We start from the raw sequence: 22,809 nt of genomic DNA, 5'->3' as shown, positions 1-22,809 counted from the left end.
ACACACACACACACACACACACACACACACACACACACACACACACACACACACACACACAAAAGAAAAAGCACTCAAACCCACGGGAAAACCACAAGATTGTACTACACAACCACCGCACTGGCAAAAATTAGAAAATAACAAAGTGTTTGTGAGAATGTAATGCATTAGGAACTAAAGGTTCTCTCAAGTTCTTTGCATCTGTGAACAGACCGCATTTAAATTTCTCTTGACTGAGCACCAGTTATCAATCACTGCTTCTTAGCTTCGCTGCCTGCTCTGCAAACATAAAGGTGGGCCTTTGAAGGTCTCCTTTGTCAGCTGGCACGTACAGCCTCGTGGGTAGAGGCGCTGGAGGGGCACTGGAGGGCTGGAGGGAGCGGAGTTTTTCTCTTCCTGGTTCTGGGTAGTCCTCTGGCCATGCTTCTCCTGTTTCTCTGGCGTTCATCTCCTGCAGCTTCTCCAGTGAGGAGCTCTCGCACAGCAGGACCAACCAGCAGTGTCCAGGAGCTAGAAACTTCCTCAGGATGCTTCGAAGCCAGTTTCAAGTCATGGAAGATTTCTGTGGACGACTCCCCCCTGCACCCCAGAGGGTGGATTTCCATCAAGTTCTACCAACACCACCCCTCGGCGACTTCACCACCACCCAGTGAGCCACAGCCGTGCCCTCTCCAAGCAGGCCTGCATCTCAGGCCTAGGGGGAGGGGAGCCTCTTCCCTGGACACTCATCTTAGCCCTGGGGGCACTGGCTGCTCCTTATATCTGCAATTCCTGTGTTCTTTGGCATTCTCTTTACTCCTTAGTAGTCAATCCCCTGTTATTTCAAGCCTTTGTTATAGTTAGTAATTCTTTATTTAAAATTTTCCCTGTTCAAATTGCAGTGCGGTTTGTGTCTCCTGGTTGTACCCGAGCTGGCAGAGCAGATGGAGAGAAGGAAGGGAGGGAGGGAGGGAGGGAAGTTGTGAGGAAGGGAAAGAGGGCCCCAGGGGAAGCGAGAGAAGATGGCATCAAGCACAAGCCTTAGAAAACAAGAACAGTTCAATCAGTCGGGACCAAGTCAGACAGACAGAAACCAAACTGTTCTTTAACAAAGAAAATTTAATATATGGAATTGGTTCAACTAAAAAGGCAACACTGAGGTAACACAGAGATTAAGGCTACAGGAAACCACCACCTACCACCCTTCAAACTGGAGGCACAAAGGGAAGAGGGTAAGGTTGTGAGAACCCAGAAGCCTGGAGGGGCTCTGCAGAGCTGGAACCTGGGCCTCTGTGGAAGGGGCTGCCCAGGCTACCGCTGGCACCTCTGGCACGTGGAAGAAGGGCCCAGGCCAGCTAACAGTGGTGTCTCTAGGAAATACTAGGAGGCTTTCCGAGTGGGAAGGAAGCTGGAATGGGAACCATCCAGGGGAGACCCGAGAAGGGGGCAAGTCACCCTTTCCCCCCCTGCCTCCTGGTCCCCACTAGATCCTTCATTGGCTAAACCTCACTGAAAGCGGAGGAGAAATGTGTTTCTGGACTCCCAGCCCCTGCACCACGAAACAGAGCACAGAGGGCTAAGCTCAAAGCCGAGTAACAACAGCCCCGTAACCAGAACGACACCCAACATTAGACAATCACTAACGCGACATGTATGGTTCCAAGTGCTTTATTTTATACAAGTTCTTATTTAATTGTCACAGTAGGCAGATATCTTTATCACGTCACCCAAGTCAGCAGCAGGAGAGGGCCCCAGACCCCACACACCAAGAGAAGAGTGCGATCAGTAAGCCAGTTCTCACGGGTATGCGATGCTGGTAAGTAAATACTTAAAATACTTGTGCACTTTGCAGTGAACAGACGCTACCGAGAATCCCTGCACGCCCACCCCTGGCCCAGCCCCCTCCTCAGGTCACACAACTAAAAGCCAGCGCCCGACAAGCCTCAGTCCCAGCCCTCCGTGCCAGGCCCCAGCTACCCCTGCCTGGCACCCACGCTGAGGGATCAGCGCCTGCACCCGACTGTTCGCTGTTTTCAAAGTGGTTACTTTGGGGCCAGGACAGTGCATACAGACAGAGTAGCATGTGATGAGACCCTGAGTGGAGAGAGAGCGAGACACTTCTGAGGAACAAAAGACCAGCATGAATAAAGCACCAAGAACCAAGGAATGAGGTAACAATAAGTGATAACTAGTATGTGCTGAGTGTTCACTAGGTGCTAGATAGACACTGTGTTCTAACTGTAAGATGTCATCTAACCCCCGCGACAGCCGTATGGGGTCGGGGTTAATATTATCCCCCTCTTGCAAAGAGTAACCAAAGCTCAGAAGGTCAGGTAACTGGCCTGGGGCATGAAGCCTGCAAGTGGCAGAAGCAAGACAGGCAAAAACAAGCAGTGGCTCTCCCTCAGCAACAGGAGTCAGCTCATCAAGGAAAGGAGCCACAGGAGAGTCTGAGATGAAATGAAAGATCCTGCTCTATTAACGGAAATCCCGGCCAAGCAGCAACCAGGAGATGTTTTTAAGGGCAAGAGGACTTCCAAAGACCTTCAACCTCCTAGATCCCTGCTTTGCTAGGAGGGAGGGACCCAGGCCCGGAGCTCGGGTCCTCTGTCCTCAGACTTTTCCGGAACCCAGGCCTTCCCTTCAAAGCCTGTCGCTGCTGCTCCAATAGCTCAAAGGCAGAGCAGCTGTAAAGATGAAAAAGGTTGAGGCGTGTAATGTGCCTGTGCTATTCACTTATTCATAGTAACTCGACAACTGGCTGCTCAAAGAAGAGTTGCGAAATTGTGGCCAAAAAGCAAAACACTGAGATAAAAAACTCTGAAGACAAAATGCTGAACCAAGAACCTCAAAACTGAATTCACATTATAATCTAAACTAAAGCAGGATACAAACTGCGATACACATTCACAGCCATACACACAAATACTGAAGGATGACTAGAAAAAAGTCAAGTGTTTGCCTAATGTAGCCGGCATATACAATGATTATTTTTCTTTTCATTTTTAAAAATCACTCTATAATGAAATTATATAAAATGTTCATAATAAAAAATAATACCTTCATTTTCATCTTAAGTCGTAGTGTAAAATGACATTTCTATTTCTGCTGAGTATTTTAGAGTATTAACACGGAAATCCTTGTAAGATTTAATTTAACACACCAAAAAAGCCAACAATATAAGTCGGTCTGAAAGCCAAACAACCCAACAATTCATCAGGCAACTAAAAATTAGCACTCTGAATCAGAACATAATTCTGGGAAGGAAAAGGTTTAAAGACGTCCTAGAAACAAGAAAAGAAAACTCCAGACAAAGTACAAATGACAGTTTACTTTTACCAAACAGCTTATCAAGTGATCTTTATGTAAATACTGCAAATGTTACAAAGCCCCTCAAAAAGCCCAACATTATTTTTACAGATTAGAAAAGAACAAAGGCCAAAAACAACACCAATAACTCAATTAAAATAACTCATGCTTATGTTTACATATAATTTGATGAGCATAATATATTCGTCACACCACTGCAATTATTCTCTGAAAATAATACTCTAAATATTATTTTGACAACGTAATTATAGTTCTTACCTCAAGAGCGGTAACAAAAAACTGGCACAGATACCCTGCTAAAAATCTACAAAGAGTAAGGTCCTCACAGAGAAAGTCAAAAGATAGTACAGGCACTGTATCAAGGAACAAGAACGCTTTTGAAAAGATTTGTTATTAGGTTTGAACTAACATACTATAAAATTTGTTTAAGCTTCATTGTTGAAACAAAGTTGCATTCTTGAATTCCAAATAAAATTCAGTAATATCACTGGCTGCCTTTTTCAAGAAGGTAGTGAGAAGTATCACTTCCACTTTCCCTTTTTGCCTCAGTAATGTCCTTCCAACTCTGTCAACAGACGCAAGCCATCTACTTGAAACTGATACAATTGAAAAAGAAGACCCAGATAAATGGAGAGATGTTCCCTATTCATGGACCGGAAGACTCAATATCATTAAGATGGCAGTTCTCCCCAAGTGGATCTTCAGATTCAACATAATTCCTAGTATCCACAATACATAAATAACTCTCACAACTTGACAACAAAATTTAAAAGCCCAATTAAAAACTGGGCAAAGGGGGGGCTTCCCTGGTGGCACAGTGGTTGAGAGTCCACCTGCCGATGCAGGGGACACGGGTTCGTGCCCCGGTCCGGGAAGATCCCACGCGCTGCGGAGCGGCTGGGCCCGTAAGCCATGGCCGCTGAGCCTGCGCTCCGCAACGGGAGAGGCCACAGCAGTGAGAGGCCCGCGTACCGCCAAAAAAAAAAAAAAAAAAAAAACTGGGCAAAGGGCACTTCCCCGGCAGTCCAGTGGTTAAGACTCCACACTTCCAATGCAGGAGGTGCGGGTTCGATCCCTGGTCAGGGAGCTAAGATCCCACATGCCTCACGGCCAAAAAACCAAAACACAAAACAGAAGCAATATTATAACAAATTCAATAAAGACTTTAAAAATGGTCCACGTCAAAAAAATCTTAAAAAAAAAAAAAAACTGGGCAAAGGACTTCAATAGACATTTCCCCAAAGAAGATTTACAAATAACCAAAAGGCACATGAGAAGATGTTCAACGTCATTCGTCATTAGGGAAATGCAAATCAAAACCACGATGAGATACCACTTCACACCCACCAGGATAACTATACTCCAAAAAAAGGAAAACAAATGTCAGCAAGGACGTGGAGAAACTGGAACCTTGTACACTGTTGGTGAAAATATAAAGCAGCTGCTATGGAAAAGTCTGGCAGTTTCTTAAAAATTTAAATATAAAATTGACACACCAATTCCACTCCTAGGTATACACGCAAAACAACTGAAAACAGGTCCTCAAATAAATATATGTACACACATGTTCAGAGCAGCACTATTCTAACAGTCAAACAGTGGCACAAGAGCCACATGGTGGAAACAACCCAAATGCCCATCAATGAATGAACGGATACACAAAACATGTATTCTATGCATACAATGGAATATTATTCAGTCACAAAAAGAAATGAAGCACTGATACATATACAATGTGGATGAACCTCAAAAAACATTATGCTAACTGAAAGAAGTCAGACAAAAAAGGTCACAAAATTCTATGATTCCATTTATGTGAAAAAGCCAGAACAGGCAATCCATAGAGACAGAAGGCAGAATGGTGGATGCCAGGGGCTCAGGGAACTGGGAAATGGAAAGCAACTGCTCAGTGGGTACAGGGTTCCCTTTTGGGGTGATGAGAATGTTTCCAGTTAGACAGAGGTGGTGGCTGTACAATACTGTGAATGCACTAAATGCTACTCGATTGTTCACTTCAAAGTGGTTAATTTTATGTGATGTGAATCTCGTAACAATAAAAAATGTATTAACTGATATAACTGCAACTACATAAATTGTGAACAACTCTTAATATACCTAACATAAAACAGGTCTATGAAGATCTACGCCCTCTGACTGGTCGATATCAATGAACAGCCAAGCCGCCAACCAAACAACTGATTTATTCATCAATGGCAAACCAGTTCATGAAAAGTTTCAGAAATGTGCTCCTTTGGTTTTTTTGCTAGATCATCTATTCGCTTCAGTGAAGAGAAAATTAATCCTGAGAAGAAAGGATGAAATAATCTTTCATCACATTTTGTAAACACCAAGTAACCAATCTTCTGTAGCAGCTGTGGGATAAAGACAAGGGATACTGGACCGAGCGGGACACAGAGTCAAGGGAAGACACTTTTAAGTGGAAAACAGGAGAGCACATTATACGCTGGTGAAATGACAGAGTAAAGAGGGGAAAGGGATGATGCCGGAGAGAAAGGGGACACTTTCAGGGGAAGAGTTTCTGAGTGGGCGAGTGGGGATGGGATTCTATGCACAGGTGGAGGAGGGCTGGCTCCGCTCTGACAGTTATTTACTCACAGCGTTTGTGCAGTGCTTCCTCTGGTGTCTTATTTAGGAATCCACCATTACCAGAGAAACCTACTCCTGACCACCCTAGTTCCTCAGCTCTGTCAGTGACACACTACCCACCACATCGGTGTTTTTTCCAGCAATTATAAAACGTAGTACATTCTGAACTCTCTTTCTGAATTATCATACCACAGTCAGACTTCAAAAATAACTGCTTTTCCATACAAGAGAGTGAAATCTGTATTTTACTGCTGGTTTTTAACCCCCAATGTGAGCACTGAGGCTTCTGTTTTATCACAAAATGGAGCTACAAGAATACTTTTAAATATACAACATTTTAAAACACTTTACAACCTAATGCTACACCCTACCAAATTGAGAATACTAAAGAAATTATTGCTGTTCCAAAAAACTTAGAGCCAACACTTTGTGTGCCAATTCTTAGATAATTTAATTAGTTCAAAAAATAATTACAATGTCCCAGAGGAAGAATCCTAAATCAAATAGAAAGACACAGGAATTTTAACAAATGAGTTTTAAATGAAAACACTAAGAAATCACAGAGTAGAATGAGAACTAAACTAAGCTGGGTGGTACCTCTGACAGTTCAGTTAGCCTGTTTCACTGTGGGCCTCGGTCTCTATGCCTCTGAAGAAAGACGATCAGCTCAAATTCTCTCTCTACCTTCTCAAAGCAGCCTCCCCACTAACATTCAGATACGCATGCTTCACTTTATACAGTAAGTATAGGCATTAAGAATTGTATATAAGTCAACATTTTAAATACAGCTGGAGAGCTCTCATTTGAAGTAACTATTCATTGAATTAGCACTAAAAAAATTTCTTTTAACCTCCAATCTAGTACATTTTATAAGCTGGATATTTACATTGAGATGTTCTATTAAATGACTTAGGTTTACCCACAAGTATTTCAATTCCTTGGATAAAGAGATCACCTGTTAAAATTATATGTTTTTATTTTTAAATATAATGGTATGATAATAACCTCTGTCCAAAGAAGTGTTGATGCAAGTAGTTCAAGAACCAAAAACATTCCAAAAAGTCTGGAAAAGCTGCCTGGTCTTCAAATTAAGGAGCTCGGCTTTTCTCTTAATCCCATACCAACAGCTATTAACACTCAGAGCTAACTTCCCTCTGTGTCATGCTGTATATTTGCCTTATTTAATATACTTAATACAAGGCTCCCCTCACTGGAACGTACACATCTGAGGACAGAGATTTTTGACTGCTTTGGTCCCTGTTCAGATCACATGCAACACCGAGAATAGGGCCTGCCACATCGACACATATTAAAAGACACAGTAACACTTTGCTAGGGCTGCCATAACGAAGTACCACAGACTGGGTGCCTTAAACAAGAAAAATGTGTTTTCTGTTTTGAAGCTAGAAGTCTGAGGTCAAGGCGTCGGCAGGACTGACTGCTTCTGAGGCCTCCCTCCTTGGTTTGCAGGTGGTCGTCTTCTCCCTGTGTCTTCACATGGTTGTCCCTCTGCACCTGTGTCCTCATCTCTTCTTATAAGGACACCAGTGACACTCGATTAGGGTCTACCCGTATGACCTCATTTTACCTTAATTATCTCTTTAAAGGCCCTGTCTCCAAATATAATCACATTCTGAAGTATACTAGGGGTTAGGACTTCAACATATGAATTGGGGGAGGCGGGGTGGGTGGAACACACACAATTTAGCCCACAACAGAGGGAGAAAATTGGAAGTCACTACAACTTTCTTCTATGATGATTCTTTAATATCACTAATGAAGTTTCTCTGTATCATGAAATACAGAACCATCTGCTTTAATGAATGATGTAATACTCAGAGTACTGGTATTTAAATCCTTTTCAAAGATATAAGTAATCCATGAATCATACTGCAAATTACCTGTCAACAGGGATTCCTGTTCCACTCGAAGTTCACGAAAAAGAAGAATCAAATCAACAGCAACACCAATTGTATCCAAGTTCCTGTATAAGGTTTTTAAAAAGGACAAAGTTAGACACACTCTTTTTCTTAAACCTGCACTTCAAATTATGATCCACAATGAATGCGGAGACTACCGGTTAACAGTTCCTGTAGTGGGCAGAATAATGGCCCTCCAAGGTATCCACATCTTAATACCCAAAACCTGTGAATATGTTACCTTACATGGCAAAGGGGACTTTTACAGTCGTGAATAAATTAAGGACCTTGAGATGAAAGGACTATCCTGGATTATTAACCAGGCGGGCCCAATGTGTCACACGGGTCCTTGTAAGAGGAATACTAGAGGGTCAGGGAGGGCAGCCATGAGCCAAGGAGTGCAGGCAGCCTCTACAAGCTGGAAAAGGCAAGGAAAATGATTCTCCCCTAGAGCCTCCAAAAGGGGTTCAGCCATGTTGGCCCACTGTGGACTTCTGAATTTCAGAACTGTAAGATAATAAATGTGTTATTTTAAGCCACTACGTTTTTAGTCATTTGTCAAGTAGCAACAAGACAGTACTGTGGGTAGGAGAAATGGGGTGCTGCTGTAACACACAGATACGTGGACGTGGCTCTGGGATCTGGCAATGGGCAGAGGCTGGAAGAATTTTGAGAAGCGTGACAGAAAAGGCCTAGATGCCTTGAATAGAAACGTGGACACTGAAGGCACTGCTGGTGAGATCTCAGAAGAAAATGAGGAACTCGTTACTGGAGACTGGGCGGAAGAATCCTTTTTCTCCAGCGGCAAGAGCTGAGCAGAACGATGAACCTGGGTATTTAGCTGAGCAGATTTCCAAGCAACACGTTGAAGGCGTGGCCTGACTTCCTCTTGGTGTGTATGGTAAAATGCGAGAGGCGAGAGACAGAGGAGACTAAAAGGGAACCAGGTATGATTTGGGAAATTCTCAGTCTATCCGGATTGCAAAAGACGCTAAAACTAGACTATTCACTGTGAGGAAACTGTGCTCTGGAGAGAAAGCCAAGGATGTGGCTGGATGACCTTTTGCTAATGTCTTGGAAGAACCAAAAGGTTGGTGTTCAGTTACACAGAGGGCTCTTTAAAGAGACTAGGAGTGTTACTCATTCCCCTCAGTGATCTCAGCAGAAATCAGGAATAGAGGTGGGGTTATCTAAGAAAGCTCTATGGCAGACCCTAGATTGCTTAATGGTATATAACTCCCCGTGACATACACGTGAGACCCACAAGGTTTTTGAGAATGTTATACCAGTAGAAACTCTGCCAACCTGGATGAAATGCACAGAGAAAGGATGAAATGAAAGAAGGCTGTTAAACTCCCAAAATCCCACAGGCAGGAAAGAGGCTGATAAAGTTACTCAGCTGAAAACATGTATGACTCTTACCCTTTGAGAAAAAGGAAGGATGACTCTGAGGGTAGGACTAAGGGCAGAGCCCCAAGCCACAGAGGATCATTCCCAGGCCTCAAAACCTGAGTTTGCCCAACTGGATTCTGAAATTGCTTGGGACCAGTGACTCCCTTTTACCTCAATTTCCTCCTCTTTTAGAGGGTCATGTCTAAAGCTGTTACCCTAGGCCTGTCGTACCACTGTATTTTGGGAGCAGACAACGTCGTGTCTAGTTTTGAGATAAAGATAAAGAGGAATTTTGCTTCAGGATGAATCACATCCAGAGTCTCACCCAGATGTAATTTAGGTGCTAAGATTTGGGACTTTTTAGCTAATGAGACTTAGATGAGACTTGGGGCTTGAGTTGATGCTGAACGGGTCGAGAATGTGGGGGACCTTGAGACGAGATGAATGTATTTTGCAAATAGGACAGACATGAATCTTTAGGGGCCAAAGGGTAGACTGCGCTAGGCAAAATAATGGCCCCCTAAAGATGTCCACATACTAAACTCTGGAAACTGAATATATTACCTTACATGGCAAAGAGATGTGATGTAATCAATTTATATTTGATCCAGTTTCTGGCACAGAGCTCCTAAAACCCTTGGAAGTTCCTGTGTGAGAGGAAGGCCTTTTGTTATTCGTAACAAGCCCCTTTCAACCATACCTGAGCTTATGCTAAAGAGGGGACTCTTCCTGGGCCTGCAGGATGGGAGGTGGCTGCCAGAGGGACCAGCGCTAAGATCAGACAGCTGGAACCTTCAACCCCAACCTCCTGCCTCTGAGGAAGGGAAGGCAGCTCAATGGCCGGTGATTTAATCAATCACACCCTGTGACGGAACTTCCACAAAAGTCCCAAACAATGAGTTTGGAAAGCTTCTGACTGGGCTGATGAGCACATCAAAGTGCTCAGAAGATGGCATGCCTGGAGAGGGCGCAGAAGCCCCATCCTATGCATCTCTTCCAGGTGGCTGTCCCTCTACAGTACACTAGGAACGGAATGTAAAGTGCTACCCTGAGTTCTGTGAGTCGTTCTACTGAATTATCAAACCTGAGAGGTGTCCTGGGAACCCCTGCATTTGTAGTCAGCTGGGCAGAAATGTAGCCTGGGTACCCCATTTGCAGCTGGCATCCAAGGTGGGGCAGTCTTGTGGGACTGAGTCATGAAGTTACGGGATCTGAAGCCACTAACTTGAGGTAGTTAGTGTCGGAATGGAACTGAATTGTTGGACTGCTGGCTGTTTTTGGAGAATAAGAACTGGTCAGAAAATACCACAAGAGACTTTCTAGGAGTGATTAAATTAATGGTTTGAAGATGGGAAGATTATCCTGAATCACCTGGGTGGGCCTCATGTAACCATAATGGTCCTTATCAGAGGGATGCCATATGGTCAGAGTCAGAAAGAGACTGGAAGAGGTTACAGTGTTGCTCTGAGGTAAAGGAATGCAGGCAGCCTCAGGAAGCTAGAAAAGCCAAAGGAATCAATTCTCTGCTAGAGACTCCAGAAGGAACCAGCCCTGCTGACACTAACTTTAGGTCAGGAAAACTGATTTTGGACTTCTGACCTCCAGAACTGTCAGATAGTAAATCTCTGTTATTTTAAGCTACTGAATTTGCAGTACTTTGTTACAGCAGCAAAGGAAACTCATACAGCTCCCTACCTTCTTCACTTCTTCTCAACATAAATCAGAATTATACCAAGACATTCACTGCTAAAGAAGAGGGTCAGGGTCGGTGTGCACAAGGCTAGAGTCCTCTCTCCCCTCCCCAAGGCCAGGTGGGCAGACAGCCATTGCTCCTTTCCTCTTTATCCGAACACAAGACTGGTGGGAAAAGGGGCTCAGCACCTGCCTCTGAAAAGAAGATGCTGTTCCACCTCTGTTCCTCCTCTTGCCTCTACATATATGAATGGCTGCCAGGCACCTGGGCCCACTGCCTGCTTCTGTATGGCCAGATTTGGTGGGGGGAGAAAAATGTAACTTCATGACAAGAAAATTCTATGAAATTCAAAGTTCCGTGTTCACAAATGAGGTTTTACTGGAACACAGTATGTGCGTTTGTTCACGTACTACATATGGCTCCCTTCTACTACAATGGGAGAAGTGAGCCCCTCTGACAGAGATCACAAAGCCTGAACTATTTATCTGGCTCTCTGCAGTAAAAGTATAGCGACCCCAGCAACAGGCATTGTATTTACATGCAGAGCTAACTGCTTTCAACAGTCTTCTTTGAGTCCTTCCTGAAATTCCACATGACTCAGACTGTTTGCTTTGCTGTATCATACCCCATGTTCCATACATCCTTGGCAAAAAATAATTCCAGTCCATACAAAGTGCAATGTTCAGACAAAAGATGTAAAAAGGTCTAGGCCTTAATAGCATCCTACTTTTTAATTAACTCTTTAATAACTGAAAAAATCAGAAAAATACATACTGGTTGAGATCTGAATCTTGACAGGCTCGGGAATATCAGCTTTAGTTAAGGTTGACCTCAAAGTCCCTACCAGAATCTTTGTTGTCTTTCTGACTACAAAAATGTTTTTCCCAGGAGCTGATGCCCTGAATGGTTAGAATTTCCATTCTAGGGCTCTCCTTTCCCTCTCCCATCACACTAGAGGGCCTCCCTGCCTAGAAAGGGACAAAATAATCTAGCCTCTGGCCTGCTGCTTCTAGCTGCTTCTAGTTATACTTTTTCAATGTTAACTATTACTACCAAGATCATTACTGTTTCTATCCATTTATCTGTATAGGGACGCCATGTTCAATTTTGTGCTGAAGTTAAACAACTCTCTCTTTTGATTCCCTCTCCTTTGATCTAAAAAAACCTCATTAATCATATCAAAGCCTCAGGTATAGACCGTCTAGGCAGCACAGGGAGTCTCTCCATCAGCTTCTGGGCTAGCCCGACTTCACTCATCATGGCAGTAACAGGGAGCCCGGGGGCTCTGTCTACATTCAAGTCCAGGAAATAAAAGTGAGCATGCTTTGTGGCTTCTAACTTCATCTCAAGTAAAAATTGTTAATAAAAAGCAGATTGCATAAAATCAAAGAGGAAGGGTGCTCAGTTCTGGGAGGAGAGTGTAACATGTAGAAGAACAAGAGCAGGACAGGGCAATTCTCTTGCTCATCTTGGTAACCACATTTTAGTTGTATATTATAAATTAGGTGGCAGCAGCTGGCAACTTTACACAATCTTAAGGAACGCTTAAGATAAACAGTCTTAGAAATTCACATCGTGCTCCCTGTTTGAAGTAAACACAAGGGCAACTAATTAAAACACTAAAACTAATTAAAACACCTACAACTAAGAAAAGTGAAGTCCAGAACTGCAAATGTATTTAGGCAGGCAGAATCTAGAATCAAAGAATCAAAATTAAGTTCAAATCATTGTGTTATGTAAAAAACCAAATCCCTCAAAACATCATAAATACAAGTGAGAAACCTGAATGACCCCTAACGTTACACATGTTGTCCCATGACATACACACCAGGAGTCTCCCACAGCAAGTCCTGCAGAGCACCTGTCCCTGGAGACGGAGAGTCTCCTAATAAACACAGGTGACTGCGATGCCAAAACCATCTCTAACAGGTAGGCCAACGTGACAGAAGCAGCATGCACGCACACAAAGAGATATTATCAAAGGCATATATGTAACTACAAAGAATAGTACCTGATTGAATTTTGGTTCACAGAACACTCAATACAAGCATTCCGGAGACACCGGAAGCACTCCGTTATTAACTGCAGACTGGAAGCCAGATGTTCCACTTGGGATGGGTCTCTGCAGGCCAGCTCAACTGCATGAGAAGATTTCTTTAAGATATCCAGGACTCTTTGGAAAATAGTCCTGGGTGCTGTTTCTCTGAAAAAGGATAAAATTGTTACAAACCAGAAAAAAAAGAAAAAGACATTTCCAAATGTCCTTTTCAGAACACTGCTGGTACTTAATTTTGTGGGGAGGCAAGCTAGGCCTATCTGTTCCAGCTCCTTAGTTTACGACACAAAAGAGCTGTGTACACTGAGCGCTTCGCCAAGGCACTGCTCTTATCAACCTGTCCCTGTATTACCTCATTTAACCTTTGCATTAACCTTATGAAGCCAATACTGTCCTCTCCGTTTTAAAGACAAGACACCCGACACAGCAGGGTCTGTGCAACTCGCCCACGCCCCTCAGCTAATAACCTGTGGAGCCACAATTCCAACGGAAGCAGTCGGATTTCCACCCCCACGACGACCCGAACCCCCGTTTACGGTGACTGTTTATGGTTATGGGTCTGCCCCTAGTCAAACCAGAATATCTGCATCCCACGTTCTAGACAGAGAATATAACCATGTCCTCTGTCACCCAGTGTGCGCCTGAAGTAAAGTTATGAGAAAGGATCCTCACGAAGGACTGCCTGGGGGGCAGAGCCCCTACCCATTCTTAGATAGAGGAGCCAGAAGCAGTGCTCTGAGCTTACACACGTTCAACCACAAAGATAGGGAGCCGGAGGAGCAGGAAGGAGGGAAGGAGACAGACAGAAGCAGAGGGAGACGGACAGAGAGAGAGAGCGAGCTCGCTTCCAGGCAGAGTGTGTGCCCGGGGCAGGGGATGAACCTGTGGCTGTTCACCCCGCCCCACCCACAACTGGGCACCTCAGTTCCCACGGCCTCTCACGCCAGGAGCACTGCCCGCACTGGCTCTCATTCCACAGCTATGAAGAGAAGGATTTCTGTGTGCAGCACGGCACCTAAATGCAAGCCCATTTCCTCATTCCGTGAATCCCCTAAAGAAACAAGAATCCGCTTTAATGTCAGAAGAAAAACTGCTGTTAGACAACTGAAGAGACTCTTACAAGATAAGTCCTGACCATAGGAATTTTCTCCCTGTGCTCGCACTGTGGAATCCCAGCACCCTACATTCACCCCCTGGATGAACTGAAGCCAGACCACCGGGGAGCACGCATTCCTCCAGAAGCCCGGCCACTGAAGCGCCCCAAGCGGCTGTGCTTGCTCGGGGGCCTGGGAGACACTCCCTCCACGAGCTTCAGGACCATAAATACTTGTACTCCAAGTGTCGCCTTTTTATCTTAAGGATGGATGATATAAATCACTTTATTTATCACGTTCTCCTCTGTCTTTGCCTTTAAGAAGCCTGGAGTCAAACCCACGACCCATCTTTAACACTATGAATCCCTCAGCATGACTTCTGAGTACTAACCTTATTTCTGGCTTTTCCCTCCCCTCCAATTTCCTCCCTTACCTTTATTTTATCTAACTGTATTTATTTTTTAAGGCATGTCAGATTTGTTTTTGGAAAGAGGCAGAATATAATCAATTAAAAATTGGGAAATCGTGCATAAAATAATCTGCCCCACCTCCCCCCGTTGGCCCTCTCTAAATGGGGATCATGAAGCTTTGACTCAGGGTCGCAGCAATTAAGCGACCAAATAAAAAAGCCAAAGTTCAAAGGTGCAGCATTAGTCCTGCCTCAGAAACTGTATAAAACAATGGAGTGCGTAAGCCACTTTCAGTGACAATATGACAAAAAGGAGATTCACTAACACTCTCAGGACAGCTTTAAGGAGAAGTGGGTGCTGCTGGGGAGAAGGCAATTCCCACTCTACCCCAAGAGCTCTTGCCACTGGACTAATAATAAAATTGACAGACATGCAGGAGAAAAAGAAATTCTAATTCGTGTGCATGGAGGTCTCATAGAAATGGGACCTAAAAAATGTGCCACAGCAGGCGGCTTTTATACTTTTTAGACAAAGAAACACTAAATTTCTGAGGAATTGACTGAACAAAGAAACTTAGGCTTTGGGTGCTTAGTGAAGAATCTAAGGAGAGTCTGGACTTGGGGTAGTACGTTATAGAGGAAACAAGGTTTGTTTATATAGGCTTCTTGGCCCCAAATTCACCTCTGGGGATAAGGCTGTCCTTCTGACTCCAGATGCAGGGAGGGTACCTCTCACACGGAGATTTACTGCCTGCTTTCAACAGAGAGGAGGCTCAGAGCGTCCCTCTTGCACTGGCTTTTTCTTAAGTAACTTTAATTAAAAAAAAATCAATATGCCACTGAGGCTTATTTGGGGGAGGCGTGCTCTGGGCTCGAACAATACTAAATATAGTGCAGGCACTATTAACACGCTAAGAAAGTACCTATGGGTTTAAAACATTCTGAAGAATGCCAAGAGTGATCATGATTTCTACAACAAAGAATAAACCTAATTACCTCTATCTGCCCCACCTGCATAAAGTTTTGATGACATTTATTACTTAATCTTATAGTCAAGTAAAAGTAGAGCTCTAGAACTCCAATAATCTACAATAAAGCCTCTTTTTTCTTTTCTCCTACGATGACTAAGAAATGTGTGTTTATACCTGAGGTAAAGAAGCCAGTATGATTTCTTTCAGCGGGTCCTTCACAAGCTCCCTCTCTCATGGGCACCACCTTCCTACTGTGAATGGTCTTCTCTGATGTCACTCTTTGAAATCTTAACCGCTGCTTCACTCAAAACTGACATCTAGCACAGCAAAGGCTTTGAAATCAAACTATAATAGACAACACAAAATAACAGCACTGTTCTTAGGAAAACTGGCTAACTGATATGCCGACCATAGAACAATTAGTAAGTTCATGAACCACCCTAAATAATTTCCAATGTTACATGTTAATTTGTCACATATACACCATGCCTTTCTCCTTCATTACACTTTTAACCAAAAGAAAAATGTTTACCTGAACTACGGCCAACCAAAAGATTCCTGAAACACAAGTAACTATTAATAGCTACTAAAGAGTAATCACAGCAACATCTATCGGCATACAACAGTTCACATACGCAGTATAAAGAGAAAATAAATTGGGATTGTGATCACTGTCATTTGTCCTCCCCATGGATTCCTGAAACCAGCAAGCACTGGCAATCCTCTGGGTCTGTTCACATGTATGCCCTCCCCCAGAATCCCTCTCACACCACCCCCAACCAAGCCTCTGCCTGGAAGAATCTGGGGGCTCCTTTCAGGCCTCTGAAAACTCACAGCCCTGGTGAGACTCCTCTGCTACTCAGAGTACTCAGGGGAGCCGCATCCCATCTCTATGCGCCCCTGGAGCTCGGTCCATAGAATGGAATTGCACTTACCCACATCAGATTACATTCACTGATGCGGTCTATCACCCCAGCTAGACTATAAATCCCAGAAAAATAGAGACTACCTTATTTTTTTCTGTATCTCTAGGGCCCAGACCTGCATTCACTAATTGCATTTGTTCAATTCAAGTTTAAAACAGTGATGAGACTATTCGCGTATTCAGAGCGGGATCTAACTGCTTCACAGACTTGTCAGGTAACTCATGTACTTGAGCATGTGCCGTGAGCCAGGCACCAGGCCTGATGGGAGCAGTGAAATCAGTGTACTTTGCAGCAGCAACTGGAAAAAGGGAAACACTGAGGAACTAGCTCAACTCGTCCATTCCCATTAAGAAATGCACACATCCTGGACCCAAAAATTTGAAAAAAAAGGTCATATCTTAAGATGTTGATATCTTATAATTGGTATTTAAGAAACATCTAATTTCTCCTTCCCCACTGAATGATAAGCTTACCCATTGAATGGGTAAGCTTAAAGGGGGAGGGAGAGGTGAGGGGTTGTAACTCAATTAACTACATTTTAAATTTCTTGAAAGCAGAGACTATTTCTTTTTTTTCTTTTTTTTTTTTTTGCAGTACGCGGGCCTCTCACTGTTTTGGCCTCTCCCGTTGCGGAGCACAGGCTCCGGATGCACAGGCTCAGCGGCCATGGCTCACGGGCCCAGCCGCTCCGCAGCATGTGGGATCTTCCCGGACCGGGGCATGAACCCATGTCCGCTGCATCGGCAGGCGGACTCTCAACCACTGCGCCACCAGGGAAGCCCAGCAGAGACTATTTCTTAGAGTCTGTACCCCTCTATAAAGGGTGAATGGAAAAAAAAAAAAAACCTTTTCCTCTAGAGCCATATAATAAATATCTACAGATTTTATTCACCATATTTTTATACAATATAATAAATTAACAACTTTCATCAGATGAGGACAAAAAAAGCTTTTCATTAACAGTAACTACTATGAAAACATTTAACTCTCTTCTGTACCTCTTTACCTTCTCCACAGCCTTGAAAGAAAGCTATTTGGCATTACAGATCCAAAGGAGTCCTAATGTACTGTCTGCAAATTCCATGTTCACTGTCAAGACAGCACAGCTAAGTATGTGTAATGATTAACAACAGTGAAATAACCAGTAAAGATCAGTCAATCGTTTGTATATTACAAATGTTAATAATAAAAATTGCTGTCATTTCTGCTTTAACCAAACTAACACAAAATATTCACAAAGACTTTAAGAAGCTTAGCTACTTCATTCACAGAAGGCCGAAAGTACTTAGAAGGACAATTAAAATTCAACCATTAGACATTCCTTTTACATAGGAATGAATGTATACTCTGAAGACAACTTATAAATGAAATGTTACATTACAGAACAAAAACAGCCTTTGAATTATACAAAAGGTAGAACTGCACTTCCTTCAAGTTTGAACAGATCTGTAGGTTTAATCCTGACAAGTCCTGTTTGAATAAAATTAAAGAAAACTACCGGTGATTACAGCACAGGTTAGATAGGCCTAACATACCATCCGTACTCACATCTTACAGTCAGTTCATGAGGCGGGACCTCCTTCTGAAAAGGAGACTAAACTGTTCGTCATTTAACACTACGACTAAGACTTACATCCTGGTTGAAAGATTCATTCTAATACCCAACATTTAATTAAAAATTGGCACATGTGGTTTAGACTAGTTTAACCACTGTCACTGAGAAAAACTATTAGAATATACACAAGTTCAGAGATTAAAATTACAATCATTGGTTGTTATTTAAAACCATAAACCCCTTAATGATTTGACTGCTCTAGATGAACAAAGAAAATAAAAACATTTCTGTCTCCTACCAGAAAGAGCCTGGGCAAAAGTTTGAAATTCATCTCTGCAGACCTCAAAACTCTCCTTTATATACTCTCTTCCCCTCTTCTGTCACATCCAGGACACTCAAGCTGAGACAACTCCCTGAGACAGGGTTGCAGGGCTGGCAAACTTTTTCTGCAAAGAGCCAGAGAGTAAATATTTTAGGCTTTGAGGACCTGACAACCTCTGTCACAACTTCTCTGTTGCTGCAGGGCAAAAGCAGCCATAGACAACATCCAAAAGAATGAACACAGCTGTGTTCTAGTAAACTCTTTGTATGGACACTGAAATTTAAAGTTCATATAATTTTCATGTGTCATGAAATTTTGTTCATTTGTTTTCCCCTACCCTTTAAAATGTAAAAATCATTCTTAACTCAAAGGCCATTTAAAAACAAAGCAAAACAAACAAACAAACAAACAGGTGGTAGGTCAGATTTGGCCCACAGATCATAGTTTGGCGATACCAGCTTTAAAGGGTTCCAAATATATCAGTCCTCTCCCCCACCTCGAAAAGCCACATGCTTCCCTCTTTCCCAATGTCCTCACCACAGTCAAAATTCATCTGTCATCAGAACAAAGAGAATCTCAAATGCATTATACCAAGCAAAGGAAGGGAAGAGAAGGTGAAATGCACAGAAGTGGACAGTGTCCAGAAGAGAACTGTGCACACAGAGAAACCTGACAGATGACAGTGCTGGGTACTAAAGATCCCAGGTGAAGGCCGGACTGTTCCAGTAGAGGTGCTGGAACAACTATCAATCATATGAGAAAAAACCAAATTGGAGCCTTATGTGTAATCCTACTAAAAGTAACTCCAGATGGATTTAGGAATATATGTTAGGCAAAACTATGAAACTCTGGAAGAAAATACATGGAGAATGTCTTTATAGTCTTAGGTAGAGAAGGATTTTTGTATGTAAGACCTTATTTAAAAAGTGGTATTTGAGCATAGAACTGAAGAAGGTGAGGAAGCAAACTATGCCCTTCCTGTGAGAAGAGCTTAGATGGCAGGCAAAGGCATCACAGAACGGCAGGGGGCTTGGTGGAAGCATCCAGTGACTCAGGGGTAAGACACAGGCTCTGTAGGACACTAAAAGTGAACCCAGGGAGGGTTCTAAGCAGAGGAGTGACATCACCTGACTTTCACTTTGAAAGGATCCCTCTGGCTATTCTGTAAAGAACTGATCACAGCAGGAGAAAGAAATGACAACAGGAGATCAGTCAGGACACTATTCTTGGAAAAGAGTGGCAGAGGCAGACATAATAAGCACAGATCAGATTCTGAATATATTCTGAAGATGGAGCCAATAAGACTTGAGGGTAAATTATTATGAGGGGTAGCTGAGAAGGGGGAGTCAAGGATGGCTCCAAGCTTTGGCCTGAGCAATAAATGGACAGATGTATCTGCTGTGTACTGAGTTGGAGAAGACTGCTGTAAAGATATATGGAGGAGGGGGGAATTGGGAGTTCAGATGGAGATTTGCTGAATTTGAGGTACTTATTAGAAATACAAGCGGAAATGTGGAGTAGGCAGATGAACATACAAGTCTGGAGATCAGGAGAAAAGTCCAGCTAAAGAAAACTGTTAGAGTTACCATCAAATGTAAAGTAGTAAAACCCCAAGGCTGAATGCAATTGCAGGGAGAGTACAGGTAGGTGGGGACAAGAGGTCTGAGGACTGAGCTCTGGACCTCAGAGAGAAAAGCCAACAAGAGAGGAGAATCCAAAGGGGGTGGTGTTCTAGAAGCCAAACGAAGAAGGTGTTTCAAGGAGAAAGAAGTGATGAACTACATCAACTGCAGCTGATAAGGATTTATCCAGTAAGATTTAAGATTTTAAGATTTATCTTAAATCCAGTAAGATAAGGATTTAAGATGAAGACCAATGGACTTGGCAATGTGGAATGGGTTCAAGAGAAAAGAGAAATTGTGGTAGGTGAATATAAAAAACTCTTTAGAGAAGCTTTATTATAAATGGCAGCAGAGAAAAATCAGGGAAATGGGGGAGAGATTTTTCTCAGGATGGGAAAAATTACAGCAGATCTATAAACTGATGAGAACAATCTAACAGAAAAGGTAAAACTGATGATTTAAGAAACGGGGGGGGGGGAAGAGAACTGTTGGAGCAAGGTATGCAAAAGGGAGCGGAATTTAGTGCAGACCTTTGAAGCAAGACAGTTCACCGACAGTCACAGAGGGAAGGCAAATCATGGGGACGGATACAAGTAGGGGGTAGGGAGGGCAGTGGGAGTTCCTGGAAATTACCTTCTGGTTGCCCCTATTTTTTCCGAAAAATAGGAAACTGAGAAGGAGGATGAGGGAGAGGCAACCGAGCTGTAGGGAGAGCAAAAGGCATAAACCAGTTGGCTAGGAAAGCAGGAGGATGAAATGGACTAGGGAAATAGAAGGACTGCCTGCCAGGTAGAACTAAATGCCTTCCCAAGGTCAGTGATCATCCATTCACAGAAAGACCAATCAGTCTGGTTGTAAGTTTTCCTCCATCCTCGTCCAGTTGTTTCGGTGCAGACACAAAGGAAACAGCAAGGTGGATTTAACTAGAGCTGAAGTTTTACCAGGAAAGTATGACAAGGTTAGAAAAGGCAAGGGAACTGAGAATGTATACAAGGAAATGCTTTATTACTGATCCTTAGATCTAAACTGGATTTAAGAAGGGAAATGTGAACATAAGGAACAAAAGGGACAGTGAGTAGGAAGGAGTAGGACCAACAGACTGTGGGTCCTGGTGGGGTTGAAGACTTGTTGGAATAGGGGACCCAGAGAGACAGGATACAACAGGCAGCCAGAGTGGGACTCTTGCAATTAAGATTGTGGAGGGAACACAACCATGGTTAATCATAAGGCCTGGCTAGCACATGGCAATGTGTGGTTAGATGGGAGGAAGGAGGTGTCCAAGTTCACTGAAGGAGAGAAAGTCAAGAAATAAAAGGCCAGGGTAATGAAAGGATAATCTATGTAAAAACTAAAATAACCAAGATTTAAGATAGGAGAAGTAATGCAGAGTTAACAGTGAACTACAGCTAAATTCTTTAAGGAACGACATAGAGGGACCAACAGACCTTTTAATAGCAGAAGAGATTATCCATGAGGTATACTCTGATGGCATGAGATGAAAAGTTGGAGGGGTTTTGGAGGAAGAAGTTCTGAAAGCAGCAATGACAATCACCTTCACACCTACACACCTTCAAGCCAAGCAGTACACTGGATATAGGAGAAAACAGCCGACTTTGAGGACATTCTGGGAAAGGTCTGTCCTTAGAAGTGAGCCGTATTTCACCTAGATAAAGAAGATGAAAGGAGTGTTCAGAGAGGTTGAGGACATAGGGAATTTTGCGCACGGGAAGGGTTTTAAAAGCTGAGGAGTCAGAAAAGGATCCATACAAAGGGTTAAGGGAGTCAGAGAGTAACAGAAAACCTAGGAGTTTCCCATATTAATTAGAAAATCAGCTTGTGAATGTCTAGAAAAAACCCCGTTGAGATTTTATTTTGAATGGCATTGAAACCACAGGTCAACTTGGGGAGAACTGATGTCTCTACGTTATTGCACTTTCCTATCATGTTTTCTTTAATGTCTTTTGATCAAGTTTTGTAACATTCTCAATGAGGATGATAGCCACTAACACTTAAACTGTGCTTATTCCATGCCCAGCACTTAACTAAGCACTATATATAAAATCTCCACGGCTACCGTGAGCATATCCCTAGCTTACAAATCGTCCTCTTACCTCTAATGTGACTTCTCTGGGCTTGTGGCCGTCAGAGAGGCTGACTCAGCCTAGAATGAGCCCCAGGGTTCCTTAGTCTTTGAATGAGTGTCCTTGCCCACGGTCCAGTGACCACACCCTCGGGTCCAGGGACCACTACAAAAGACTGGAAGAACGAAAGAGCTGAGAAACTCTCCTCTGGGGCATGGTTGGTCACAATTCTAACCTTATTTATTTTGATTTGCTGGCTCAAACTTCTTCCTGTCTACTTTGTCCATTTAAGATAATTGGATGTGCGGGGTGGCTCACACTGACCACATCGGTATTTTGAAGCTGAGTCAGAACACCTTACCAAGTAGTTCTGTGTGGTATTCTAGCTCATGGCACAGGTAAAAATAAAGGAAACTGTCACCACACTCTACGAAGTTCTTTTTATAGTGTAACGTAATTGATGTTCTCTCTCAACACAGCTGATCTGAATCATGGTTGAGTCAAGACAGCATATGGCATCCTTTGCTAAGCTGACAAGTGGTGTGGGTTTCTTTTTTCGGGGGGGAGTTGTTTCGTTTCTTTTTCTTTCTTTTTTTTTTAATAATGACCTTCCTCTCCAACTCCTTATTTTTATTTAATTATTTATTTTTGGCTGTGTTGGGTCTTCGTTGCTGCAGGCGGGCTTCTCATTGCGGTGGCTTCTCTTGTTGGGAGCTCGGGCTCTAGGCCCACGGGCTTCAGTCGTTGCGGCACACGGGCTCAGTAGTTGTGGCTCGCAGGCTCTAGAGCACAGGCTCAGTAGTGGTGGCGCACGGGCTTAGGTGCTCCGCAGCACATGGGATCCTCCCGGACC

General features: G+C 43.3%; 1 protein-coding gene across 2 annotated transcripts in view; it reads right to left on the bottom strand.

The window, feature by feature from the left end:
* ATXN10 (ataxin 10) overlaps positions 1 to 22,809 on the bottom strand; it is a 154,543-nt gene that overhangs the window by 119,777 nt on the left and 11,957 nt on the right. For both annotated transcript variants that reach the window (XM_027107964.1, XM_027107963.1), the window contains exons 2-3: positions 12,932 to 13,123; positions 7,818 to 7,900 (exon numbers count right to left, since the gene is read on the bottom strand). In XM_027107964.1, coding sequence (XP_026963765.1) covers positions 7,818 to 7,900; positions 12,932 to 13,123 — 275 coding nt within the window. The remainder of the gene's footprint in view (positions 1 to 7,817; positions 7,901 to 12,931; positions 13,124 to 22,809) is intronic.

The sequence above is a fragment of the Aethalodelphis obliquidens genome, unplaced genomic scaffold (genome assembly GCF_003676395.1).
Source record: "Aethalodelphis obliquidens isolate GAN/ISIS:26980383/991018 unplaced genomic scaffold, ASM367639v1 scaffold8, whole genome shotgun sequence".
NCBI classification, from domain to species: Eukaryota; Metazoa; Chordata; class Mammalia; order Artiodactyla; family Delphinidae; genus Aethalodelphis; species Aethalodelphis obliquidens.
The sequence above is the reverse complement of the archived record's forward strand: the minus strand, read 5'-3'. Positions and strand labels throughout refer to the sequence as shown.